General features: G+C 30.2%; 1 protein-coding gene across 1 annotated transcript in view; it reads left to right on the top strand.

The window, feature by feature from the left end:
* The window catches only part of LOC123290806, a 471,542-nt gene extending 457,865 nt beyond the window's left edge, over window positions 1-13,677 (top strand). Inside the window, exons 2-6 of the mRNA XM_044871136.1 lie at window positions 8,529-8,737; window positions 9,482-9,620; window positions 11,518-11,651; window positions 11,751-12,021; window positions 13,494-13,677. Of these exons, the coding sequence (XP_044727071.1) occupies window positions 8,529-8,737; window positions 9,482-9,620; window positions 11,518-11,651; window positions 11,751-12,021; window positions 13,494-13,642 (902 nt within the window). The 3' untranslated portion in view covers window positions 13,643-13,677. The remainder of the gene's footprint in view (window positions 1-8,528; window positions 8,738-9,481; window positions 9,621-11,517; window positions 11,652-11,750; window positions 12,022-13,493) is intronic.
* The last annotated feature ends 421 nt before the right edge of the window (window positions 13,678-14,098 follow it).

Below are 14,098 nucleotides of genomic sequence, written 5' to 3'. Positions count from 1 at the left end.
AACTTACATCATTTTCAACCAACCAAATTATCCAAATTATTGCCAAAATCTAAACAAATAACAAGTTATTATAGAAACTTTTTTAGTGTCTTAGTTTTCACAAGTTACTATATTAACTTTTTTAATGTTCTAGTTTTCACAAGTTACAATAACTACTTTTTTACTCTTTATTTTAACTCGTAGGCTCTGCTTTTCTCCTTGTCTGTTTGTCAGTCGAAAAAACTTTGGCTCAATTTTTAACCCTTTTTCCGTGATCCAATTGAGCTGAAACTTTGCACGCAGACTCGTGGCGACAATAATAAATTTTTTTAAATAATTTTTACAAAAAAATTTTTTTTTTTAAATAAATAAAGGTAGTATAATAAAACCTTGGTTTTTATGGGTTAGTTTTTGAATGGTCTAATTTTCACAAGTAGCTGTAGTAACTTTTTTAATGTACTAGTTTTCACAAGTTACTATAGTCTAACTCTTGTAATGTTCTAGTTTTCACAAGTTACTATAGTAGCTTCTATTACTACTGAAACGCTTAAAAATATTGATGCTACGTACAAAATGTTGGTATTGGTGTTCATAAAATTACCTAATTAGTTCATTTCCGATTGTCTGTCTGTTTGTCCGCCTGTCAACAGGATCACTCAAAAAAGAAAAGAGATATCGAGCTGAAATTCTTATAGCGTGCTTAGGACGTTCAAATTCAGGTCGAGTTCGTAAATGAGCAACATAGGTCAAGGTCTTGGGTCCGTAGGACCCATTTTGTCATTAGAGATAGAACAAAAGTTTAAATGTAAAAAATGTTCCTTAAAAAAAATAGGGCGCAAATGAGGCGAAGATTATATAGTACGTGTTATATGGAAATATCAGTTGTGTGGCATGTATGTATGTGTGGCTATCTTTTTACTTACATGGCAAAAACAAACGTTTGGTAACTATTTATACATGGTATTTCAACAAGTAACTTAGTCAATTGTTTTTTCACTTGTAAATGATAATTACCGTTTATTTTTTTGAGGCGTAGATACAGTATTGGACGATATACGTGTAATAACGCATTATTAACGTACTTCTGCGATTGCCCAACTCGTGCGATTACCCAACTCATTACGCAAATTTCGCATGCGTACGTAAATAATGCTCTTATGCTACTTGTATAGTAAATAACTATTGTATTACTTGATAATTTTTGTTCTCTCTTGTTCGTTTTGATTTCTTGAAGCTTTAGATCGGAAAAGTGTGCAATAAGTGTACAAATAATCCCCCCGAATACAGGACTTATTGTTTAATGGAGTCGAGCATATCGGTTTTTTTATTCTCATTACTAGAAATAAAACTAAATATTTAAAAGTAAAACATTACCTAATGCATCTTTGAAATTTTCCATAGTTGTTTATTAGGGTGTAAGCACTTTGTAAAAAAAAAATTGGATCTCTCAGAAGCATACCTAATCTCCTTTTTTGGGGGATAGTTGGGGGTTTTAATTAGTTTTTTTAAATTTCTAGCTGAAGTAATTGTGCACATTTTCGTTTATTTTCAAAAACGATACGATATTTATTACCATGATATTCTATTTAATTTTATTAGACTATATATTGTGTTATTTTAAATATTTAATACTGACGATCATGATATTTCTGTTGATACCAAACACGAATTAATGTCGATACTGGATGTCTCGGTTTTTTATTTAGTTTATTTAGTAAGCGATCCTTTAAAATTACAATAAACGCATCAAATAATCACACGCTAAAAAACGTAATAAATTACAGTTCTAACATGTAACAAATTTACTTATAACTTTCGCCTATGTTTATAGAAAGACAGGTTACTCAAACGCAGGCATGGGCGAATTATTTTAAGTCAAATTCACCACTGCTGTAACTTTATTCAGTGCAATAAACTTTATTGTATGTCTCTTTATGCAAGGCAACATTGCTCATAGATTAAAAAAGCGAGACGGGTATACAACTCTTCTACCTATCTCAGTTTCTCTAATTTTAATGAGATAAGTAGAAAAAAATGTCCCTCTCTCTTACTCGTATTGACACTGGTTAAGTTGTCGCTGTCTTGCTCGTTATTTAGTTATAGAAGTGTTAGGTACTTCTATGAGTCACATTTGCCCATGCCTGCGTAAACAAAGAATGTGCAAGCATAATTTACTGATCCTTGAAAAAGACCCAATAGAGGCAAATAAAAATTTAAAACCTCTTTATTAGTGTCCTTTATTTCCGAGAAAACCAAAAAATTATCATCTTTCAAGGACAGAGACTACATTATGCAAAATAACGTTGCACGAATAGTAATAAAGAAGACAAAAATTTAACTTTTCCAAAGGTATCGAGGGCTTAAAATTGACTATGAATAAATTTGGCATAGCTGCATATGTGTCTGAAATATTTTTTTCGAAACTTAAACACAATTTTTGAAAAAATTGCAAAAATATCACCAACAAAAATCTTGGTCGCTTGAATTTGAAAGGAATTTTTGGGCCTAGAGTTATAATATTCTGTAGTTTCTCCTTCAAAGTTTTTAACGAATAAATTGTATGCAATTTTCGGAAAATTTTATATCTTAGCCCATTCTTATTCTGATAAAGATTACAACGTTAATCCATTTTCTGATTTTTGCAATAATATTATTAAATATCATGCAAAATTAATCCTAAATAAAAGTTAATCCACGTTCTGATATTTGCATTAATCTTATTAAATAAATATCATGCAAAATTTATTAACTCTACCGTTTATCAGACTTCTAAGTTTAGCTAGCTAGTTAACTAAACACTCTACATTAAATACCTTACCCATAAATTTACATTAAAACGTTACATAATAATTTATGTAATCGTGTATTACATAAGATGACATTTCAATATTATTATGTTACATTAAACATTTTCACTCATCAATGTTTCGTTCCGCATCAACAATATGACCAAAACTAACTTTAATGAAATACCAGTGGCGTTAGTAAAATAAAATTAAAAAATTTACTACACTAAAAATTGGAATTGAAAACAAAAAAACCTACACTGTTTACCATACAAGTAGATACAAAATAATGTTCGTCTTTACTACAACTAATATTTTAAGGAATCCATTTACACTTCTTGGTTCTTTAAATAATTTCATCACAGCTATTAGAATCATAAAATAATATTCCAAAAGGCATGATCGAACCAAAAGCTTGAATAATAACTAAGTAATGAAAGCTTTACCAATTATTTCTTTGATTGATATGAAAACTTCTTTTTGCACATAAAGACGTAAGTTCTCTCTTGCTTTTTTAAGCCGCCAAAACATTCATCCAAGTTTAACTTTTGATCACGAGACTTTGTCGTCAGCATAAAAAAGAACATCCAAGACAGCAAATCAATCAAGAGCTGAAACAGTTTTGAACTTAAGACACATCCTAATGGTACGCACACTTTGTAGTTTTGTGAAATTAATTTTTCAGACGTTGCTAGAAATGTTATAAATTTCCAATAAAACGCTTAATTACTTAAAATTCATGAAGACAGAAGCTACATGATACAGATTGACGAGAAAAACTAGTTTCCACGCAAAAAACAATCAAGTTTTCAATTTATTGGGGTCGAAATAATTGTACTAGTCTACAACTTATTTGACTCTTTTGTGTTAACCTTTCGATTAACATTGATTTGAACCTGGGGGTTGACCAAGCCTCTAATGGCGTCGAGTTAATTAGGGATTGTGAGATTTTCGGTTTGCAATAAGTCTGTGAATCCGCCCACTCTCTGATACCCGCGTTAGACATGCTTTTAATGGAGTGGCGCTAGCACCGGTCTACGGGATTTTAGGCTCGCGCTAATCCTGTGATGTAAAATAATCTTGGGTACAACGGGTTGGTATGCGGGAGTCGAGCTGTTTCAAAAAACAAACTTTGTAGGAATTTCAAAGCTGTTTTCGAGCTGCCTCTCGTCATATTTCACATTTTCCAAAAATCGTTTTTATTTTCCCGTAAATTAAAAAATATTTTTTGAAATTTTAAAAACAAATGGCAGTGAAACTGTTTGAAGAATGTCAAAAGTTTTCCAGACCAGTAATTTTTTCAGGATTATCAAAGAATGTAACAAGTTTCAAAGCAGCTCAAAATTTCTGTCTTTCAGCTAGAATTTAGCTCGAAATTTTAATACCTTTTTCAATCTCATATAGACTTAAATCAAACTTTTGTTAAAACGTAAAAATCGATTTTATCAAAATTTTTTCTAAAGGTTTCACTGCCAGTTTGTAGATCGAAATTTGAATATCACCCTTAAACTATTTTCTTCGTTTTTTTTAGATATCAAAATTATCAAATTTCTGTTTATACATGGTATTTCAACTACTAATTCAGTCAATTGTTTGTTTTCACTTGTTAATCATCTTCTTTCATGGCAACTTAAAAACGGAAAAAGTTATATTCTTTCTTTCTGTGAAAAGACAAATATAAGAACAAATATTAGCCGTTTTGTATTCGACATTAAGCGAATATACGCAGAAATTTTAAGTAAATTCAATAAAGCTTCGCAACTTTTGCATTGGCCATGTTATTATTAGGTCATAGTCGATAAAATGGTACTGCCAATTAAATTCCGTACCACTTCTAGATATTCCACAAACTAATTTAGATTGTTGAGTTGAGTTTAAGGTGATTGTTTCCCCACAATATTGTAAAAAAGTTTTGGTTTATTGTACTCTACGTACATATAAACCAAATACAGGCTTTGTAGTCAAATAATGTGTTATTTTTAGCTTTACAATGCCACGCAAAAATAAATACAAAACTACAAAAATATATAATATATTGTGTGCAAGTGCTGCTTATAAATTTGATAATATATAGACATCACTCTTCAATCATCATTACTCTAACTATTCGTTGTGTGCGTAGTCATGGTAGGGACAATAAAATCGATGCCAGCGCTTTAAGTGAAAAATTTTGGAGTTAAAGGGGGCTGTTATGACTAATTTGCAATTCTTTACATATTAATGTAATAGAAATGTCAAATTAAAATTATTGAAAAACACGAATTAATTAAACTTAATGCATTAAAAATTGTGAAAATAAGAAATCAAATTGAACAAATATTATTTTTCAAATGTAAATTATCATAATTATTTATTTAAATTTGTGAGACAAGAATATTAAATTTTAAATGTAAGTCTTAAATGCAATCCATACAATTATATATGCATCCATACAATTCTATAATTAAAGAAGTGTATCGTTACCATGGAAACGAAACTCACGCACGGAGCGAATAGTCGTCTCTGTTCATCAAATGATGGATCTTCGATGAACTCATAATTAAATTAAAATTTTGTTTTTATATCATTGACAACCTTACCTATTTTTATGGTATTATTATTAACTACAAGATTGCCTAAATATTTTATCATACTCTCTTGATTTTTTGATATAGAAATATCCAATTGAAAAGGATAACCTATATGATTCATCATTTTGTCCGCCAACTTTTAACGACAAAATAATAATAAAATGCCCAATGACCAAGGAATTTTTTGTGATTTTTGAAAACTATGTTAATCAAAAAATGTATTTATAAAGTTGTATTGAAATCCCTTGCATATCTCCTTAAAACGTAGGAGCAATACATTATTTATTGCTTGAAAAAATAGAAGTAGTAGTAGTACAATTAAAATGACGGTATTAGCCAATTGTACTCTCCGTATCAACTCTGTAATTATTAATTTGTGACGCTACTGTTAAATAAAATAAACTAAACGTAAAGTACTAGGTAGTGTTACATTACATCAAATATAGAGGTAGCTAACCTACACAAATTGAAATGTTTCATTTAGGTTCATTATTTTAGACTGGTGATTTGTGGTAGGTATAATGAATGAACGACTGAATGTTAGATATTATGTAAAGTTACAGTTACAGTTACAGTCATCGTAACAGTTACAGTTCATGTTACAATAGATGATGATGACAATTCTCTGCTCACACAAACCTTAACACAATTAAATAATTGACTCTCGGAGTTCACTAAATGAATTATAAAATGGAAATTGTGACATGGCATTACGACACAATATACAAAAACTGTAACTGTATTAGTGAGAGAGAGAGAACAGAACAGCGAAAGAGAATTGAATATATGTAGATGTTTATACTAAATGTCGAACGTTATGGATAGTTTGTGATGATGATAAACGATGTGAATTTTTAGATCTTTTACCAACGTTTATTTTCAAAACTGTTTTTCCTTTTCTTAATGTTTAAATATAAATTTCACTACCTCAAAGCTGGACATTGGAAACCAATAAGACTAGCATTAAGGAAAAAATTAAATGGCAGAATACAGTCTGCATATTTGGGTACGGAAAATAGAGACAATTATTGATGCGTAATGCATATTTTTACGCGGTATAGGCGAAATAGGATCACGAACTAAAAACAAGCTTTAAGTAACCTATCCTCAAAAGTAACTCAAGGCTGTCGAACCTTCTTTAATATTCTAGAATATGGCACGTAAAATAATCCATGAACAATAATTTTTTGCTGCGTAGTAAATGAGCTCCAAAATCGATGTGGAGCATTTTTTCTGATATAAAATAATATAAAAGTTTTGTAAACAAATGATAATTTAAACCTAATGTAAACCTAATATGAACCTCAGCTACCTCAGCTAATTACATCCGAAGGGAAATTCGTCTAAAATCGCACAATGCTGCCATAGACATCGGTATATCACCAAGCAACAAGGCTTACGTTTTGAAAATTGCAAGATCCACCTTCTTATAAGATCAATCTCAAAAAAATTTAACATTCTATTAAACTAGAAACGTACTTTTAACTTTAAAAAATTGCAAGGAACCAAGGTATGAATTTGTTGAGAAAAAAACGTTCTACTTGTAATATACCGAACTTGATATCTTTCAAAGATGTCCGAAAGAAATCACATTTTCTTGACATCATCCTTAAATCTTGTATATACAATCTCATTAATGCTCTTTGAGGACGTAAATTTTTTAATACCCCTAACGTTGTTAAATTTATAGATTTGAGCTTTTACAGTTTGCATTTTTAATATATTAATCCTATATTGCTAATCCCAAGTGTTTTTTAAGGTATGCTTCTAACAGAATCCACCCTCCAAATTTGAAACGTAAGTTTCAAATATTTTCATATACTAATATTTTTGGATCGTCCTTAAGGAGAATGAAAACAGACTTATTTATTTATAACAAAATAGTTTAATAAAAGTCTTGTTTTTTTGAAAAAAAGTTATGAATAATATATGAGAAAAAAATGTAAATTTTGTGGATGTTGTCTAAATCTACTAGTTTCTGCATATACAAGAAGTTCTAAGTGGATTTTGAATAATTTATAAACTGTAACAAAAATGTACCTATATAGAAAGAACATTGTTCAATGGGTTCATTGCAAATAGCTATTGTTGTTTTTGAATAATTTTCGAAGAGTGTTTATTATATAAAAAATGTTTTAAAATATGTCTATGGTAAATCGAATTTGTCTGTTTGGTTTTTTATTTTTATTTTTATTATTTTTTTTTTTTTTTATAAAATCAACCATTCTTGATAATTTGATAATTTACTTACGTTGTTTAGGTATGAGTGACTGAAAAACTAAATTGGGAGCCCAGCAAATTGACCAATAAATAGGATAACTTTGGTGTTTAGCGGGGCCACCAAGATTATAGCTTTTTATGAATTAGAGCGAGCTCCGCCATCTAATTGTCCAAAAGATGGAAGTAAAGATTGTGTTTTAGCGGGCGGGCTTAGAAGGACTAAGCATTGTATAGCCACTAGCGGGTGGAATAACCGGTTTTAGCGGGTAGGTTAAGCATATAATGTCGCTCAAAATCGACACTCTCCACATTTTTACACTCTCCTTTAGACTTTTTTTCCTGATAATCTTGATGCGCTGAGTGATGAACAAGGAGGAAGATTCCATCCGTTCGAACAATAGAATAAAGGACGGTAGGATCCTGCATGATGGCAGATTTTTTATGGGTTACTCAAAACGAAGATACAACGTCGCGCAAAAGGCAAAAGAAAAGTCACAAATCAATTGTGACTTGTTTCTTTTAGCTCAAAATACTCAGTTTCTTTTAGCTTAAAATACTAAAAATAATGGTGGACAGTTTAAATTTTATGCAAATTGTTTAAACGATGTTTTTTGTTATTTTTTAAATTTTTTAAGGATTGCTGTATCTGTATTGTAATCCAAAACAAGCTAAGTTTTGTCAGTTGTTTAAAAAGTTGAAAATTTGTTCGCTTATGTAATTGTACTTCCATAGAATTTAAAGAAAATGCAACAGTTTTGATTGATGAACACACGCAAACATACATAATTGACAAATAAATTTGTAATTCAATAAAAGTCATTTATTATGAATTCTAATTAAAGATTAATCATTAAATAAATAAGAACCGCATGTACACGAACTTGTCATTAAATTGTCAAGACTATTAATTCAAATAATTCATTGAGCTTGTAATGGACATTTTATTAAAAATTGTTTTTTTTTCTCATTACAGGATATTGTAGTGGAAATGTTCGTGTTGAGTTGAAAATGCCAAGATATGTTGAAAAAGGTCAAAGTGCAACGTTACATTGTGTACATAGTGCTGATCCACAAATGGTATATAAAGTTGAATGGAGAAAAAATGGAAATAAAATATTTCAATATATCAAAGAACGAAATCCACCATATGTGAATTATACAATAACTGGAGCCAAGTTAGATGTAAGTATAATAATAAGTATCTATCCCTACACTGCAACTGTAAGAAATAAAGCCGGAAAAAGGTCATAAAGTTGCAATTCTATGGAACATTATGACTTTTATAGGACCCGACTCGAAATGTTCGTATTAGTGTGTAGAACAAAGTCATATTGATTAGATTATAAAGTTCGCCCAAGCATATTCTTCAAAAAATTGATGAAATTAGAAAAAACAATTATTATACCTTATATTTTGAGGTATTCTAAGCATTTTTTGTCTCATGGCATTTTTTGCTAAAACTCACCGTTTTTGAGATACAAGCGGTTGAAAAAAAAACAAAAAAAACAAAACCTGATGAAAATTTGATACTGTCAAAATTAACGTTTATTATGTGGTTTCGATCAAATATATGACTAAAAACTTATTGTATTTCATATTTTGAATGATTTTAAACAATTTTTGCCTCTTGTCTCTTGCCACTTCTCTTCATCATTTTTGAGATATAAGCGTTATAAAAAAATTTTGTTTACTAGAAGTACTCAATTCGTTTATTAATCATGTGAACGCCAGAAATTATCGTTTTAGATCATGTGACAAAAGTAAATAAATTTAAATTTGTATCGAAGTTATTTGAATAAATAAGGCATTATTATTTTATCAAACTGATATTAAAACCCATAATCTGTGCAGATATAAATTATTATGACATTAATTTTCTAGCCTATTTTCAGTAAAAAAAATTGACAATGATTTATGTTGTTTCAGTGGGAAAATTCCAATGATAAACAAATCAAATTAACTGGTTTAGATTTCACGGCATCTGGACCATATACATGTATTGTTTCACTGGAAACACCATTAATATTCACTAAAGAATCTCAACACCAAGAGCTTGAAGTAATATGTAAGTATTTAATAAACTCCAAAAATTTTATCACTATCACTACATATTATAAAACAAAGTCGCTTTTTCTGTCCCTATGTCCCTATGTACGCTTAAATCTTTGAAACTACGCAACGGATTTTGATGCGGTTTTTTTTTAATAGATAGAGATATTCAAGAGGAAGGTGTTTATGTATAATACATCCATATTTTAGTAGAGTAAGGGGTTGAAAGAGATATGCTTCAAAAACTAAAAAAGTTGTGCATCGATTAAGCTCAAATATTGACACGATATACAACCAGCTTCAAAGATCTATTGTTTTTATCTACTTTTAACCTTCGGAGGGTAGAAAGGTGTAGCGAGAAAGTGGGAAGGAATTTTCGAATATTTACAAATATACCTAAGTGGGGTATCAAATAAAAGAGCATGACGTGTACATTACAAAACTGTTATCCCACGGAAGGAAATGTGGAGGGAGGGGTGCAAGTGGGGATGTTGCCCAGCAAAGCGGGTAGTTCACAGCTAGTTATAAAATATTAGAAAATTAAAGTGATAAGGCTAACAAACACAATGTATTAAACCCTTTTTACCAGCATTACCGCTGCTGTCAATCCAACAATAGTGCATGGAAATAAATTCCAATTTACGCCTTGAAAAGAAATTCAATACTCCTTTATAGCAGTTGTCAAAGTTGTAACATCATATTGAAATTTTTGATAGTACGGCTGAGTATTAATCAGGCCGAAAGTTAAACGGCACAGCTTAGTAAAAAGACTAATCTGTTAACTGAACGGCTAATTAAGCTAATTGGCTACGACATATACATAACTAAGGTTATAAACAAAGCTTTTTTATTGTTACTGTGGTGTTACTACTACAGTCTCACACAATACTAAGAATGAATGTACATATATAGTAGGATGAATACACACATACTCCCCTCCATTAAAAATAATATTCTAAATGTAATAAAAATAATATGTAATTTAATTTAATATTTTATGGAAACTAAATGGTGAATAATTGTCTTTTAAAGATTGGAAATATTAGAGTAAGAGCTGATGCAAGTTTCATGAAGTGTTTCATGCATCATTAAATTTTTAGTCATAGTATCTACTTAATACCTGAGCATTTATGCTTGTGTTTGCCTGAGCCATCGGAGGGCATCCGGTATTGCGCATAATAGAAAGATGTAAAAAAATATGGCCCAATAAAAGTGTGTGAATCGTAGATAAACAAACATTAATCGAAAGTTTAGGTTATTTTAAAACTAAAAATAAATAAGGCAGACACTTTTGAGGAGGTTAAAATTTAAGAAAGCCACCTCAAAGTTGATTTTTTTAAGTATAATATGAAGTGCTTGAGTCACGCTACCATTTAAATAGCGTGTTAATTACATATATTAAAAAATATTTACACAAAAACAGACACTTTTGCCTGTTGGTTTTCTTAAATTTTAGCCCCCCCAAAAGTGTCTGCCTTAATTATTTTTAGTTTTAAAATAGCCTATACTTTCGATTAAAGTTTGTTTGCCTATGGTTCACACTTTTCTTTTTTTGGCCAAATATATGCATAAATGCTCAGGTATTAAGTAGATGATACTATATCTAAACATTTAATGAAACTTCCAGCATCAGCTCTTACTCTATAAAATCTTACTCTGGAAAAAATTGCCTTGTTTGCGCAAACTTCTACTATGTTACGTGTGTTAAAAATGCCATTTTTAATTGCAATTATCTCATGCGTGGTATTTTGTCTTCATAAGCGACATAAATTGTCTTCAAATTTTAACATCATGTGCATTAGGCTTTTAATTATATTAAAAGCTTTGAATATTTCTTAAGATTTTGCTTGTATGACCCAACTACCTACGTATAACTTTTTTGTTAATTTTAATATTTTGATAATATTTTATAGTGCCTCAAACTTCAGATCCAAAGATAACATTTGAAAAAGAAGTGTACAATGTTGGTGAAACATTAGTAGCAAATTGCACTACATCTGTTGCACGTCCACCACCACATATTACGTGGTTAATCAACGATCAAAAAGTGAGTTATTCCATCTCCTCCCCTTTCTCCTATTTCCGATAGATATATCAGTTTCATATAGTAATTATTTGCATGAATGTTTAATGTTATGTTAATTAGGTTAATGAAGCGCTGGTCAAATCATTTACAAATGTGCATAGAAATGGTGTACGAAATGGTTTAAGGGTGGTCACAGCCACTAATGAACATATACGGGGTGGACATTCACATCATCATCATATCGATGCGTCCGTTAGTCAATTAAGTGTTGAGGTATCAGAATTACATGCTGGAGACTCTGGAAAACTAGAATTGACATGTGTAGCCACAATACCAGGTTATTTAGGTCATGGTGAAAAGTATGCCGATATTCGTACTCACACGGTTACTAGTAAGTATCACGTATTCGTTTGTTTAGATCAAATTATACTTCAGACTACAGAGAATTTTTTTCTGCACTAAATAGCATAAGTTATTTTTTATTTAAATAGTTTCAGTATCACGTACCGAGTGTTAATGCACAAAATTCTTTCAAAAATAGGTGAGGGAAGTGCCTCCATTTTAAGGAAAACCATTTGGGCTATATCTCCATAACCGTGCACTTAAGACCAAAAATGTTAATAGTCTTTATTGTAGGAAGTTCAAAAATGTTACCTAGAGAATTTTTGGTTTCACCCCTTCACCCCTAGCCACCCTAACTTTCAAATTTCAAATAGCATCCCCTGACATGCTATACATCATTTGAAATCGATTGATTCGCAAGATAGATTACACAGAAGATCCACCCTTACGGAGATATGCAAGGGATTTCAATAAAAATTTATAAATACATTTGACTCAACTTTGAAATGGCACTCCCTACCTTGCTATAAAGCATTTGAAAGGGCATAAAATTCTCTATCTCCATCTACTGGGTAGTCTATTTTAAGAACCAATTGATCGAATTCATTTTTTTTAACATGGTTGAAGAAGAATTGTATGCTCTTGAAATGAGGTATCAGGAGGTAGGAGGGGCCATATGAAATTTCAAAGTTAGGGTGGCTAAGGGTGAAGGGGTGAAACCTAAAATGCCCTAGGTATCATTTTTGAACTTCCTCCTCAATATCTAAATCGACGTGTTTTCACTCAAAACAATAATCACATCACATCAGGTTAAGATTTATTAAGGGTGGATACTTTTGAAATGAACACACTGTATAATAAGGACATGAAACTTCCTATGCCGAGCTATAAGCGCCGGTGGCTGAATTTAAGGCGCCTATCTGGGCAAGGTCTAGTCATCGGTCGTTCTGTACTTTGTACTGCGTCTCAGGCTGTCTAAGTGATTGAAAACAATTGAAATTGTTCAATTGATAGAAAACAAAAGACAAAAATTTGCAAAACAAAAGACAGCCTGATGCGCAGTACAAAGATAGGTGGCATTTTTCCTGCTACTCTATCCACTTTAGTGTTACGTCCTTATTATATATGTTCTTGAGTCGGATCTTACAGGACCATTCTTATTCCCACACTATGTATTTATGTATACATGGTCATTTTAATCTATAATGGCTAATAGCTCGTTTCGTAGTTAACCAATCAAAAAATAACTTAAACTGCCATAATGTTAATGAATAATTGTATACAGATATGTTTTAAAATTCAATTAACATTATTACGTCACGGATTTTTTTCGTTTCTCTTTTCAAAAGTTCTTTTAAAACTGTCAGTAACTTTAAAATTATCATGAAAAAATAAAAAATAAAAACAGTTTTATTATAAAATTTATATAAAATCTTCCCATTTTTGTCACAAAAAAAAATTTGGTTCAAAATCCCAAAAATCAAAGTGAAAACCTGAATAATAAAATTTTGTTTCTTACAGTTGACGTCGCAATGATTGATGTAATATCCTCATCAGAAATGTCAAACACAGCCAGCAACTCAACAGGAAGCATGATTAAATCTTCAACAGTCTTAACAACATCGATGGTCCTGATGTTAAAAATATATTTAGGTTTTAAAATTAAATAATTTTAATTAAATTTATTAACTTCTAGCCCATATTTGAAAAAAATAAATAAATAACTAGCTGTTATTAAAAAAAAAAAATTGGCAAAGACAAGTGTGAATCTATAAAAAATAGTTTTGCTCAGATTTAATTTTTATACCAACTTCACACTCAAAATTAATAAATTTACGCGAAAAAAAAACTAAATAAAACAATCCATGAAGAAAAAGGTGAAAGGACCAATATTGGTTTGTCAATTATAATGCAAAAAAAAATATGGAGAACTATATTATATTTATAAAACAAAAATATAAAATTCTTCAATTATAATGTTAACCGTTATTAAAATTTTAATATAATTTTGAAAGTCTAATGGACCTGAAAATAAAACGTCACAATTTTCAAATTCCAATCGACTTTCAAAGAAAACTAAATAAATAAATGTTTTTTTTTTAAATAAAAAAATATACCTATTTATA

This window comes from Chrysoperla carnea, chromosome 1, assembly GCF_905475395.1.
Source record: "Chrysoperla carnea chromosome 1, inChrCarn1.1, whole genome shotgun sequence".
Taxonomy (NCBI): Eukaryota; Metazoa; Arthropoda; class Insecta; order Neuroptera; family Chrysopidae; genus Chrysoperla; species Chrysoperla carnea.
The sequence above is the reverse complement of the archived record's forward strand: the minus strand, read 5'-3'. Positions and strand labels throughout refer to the sequence as shown.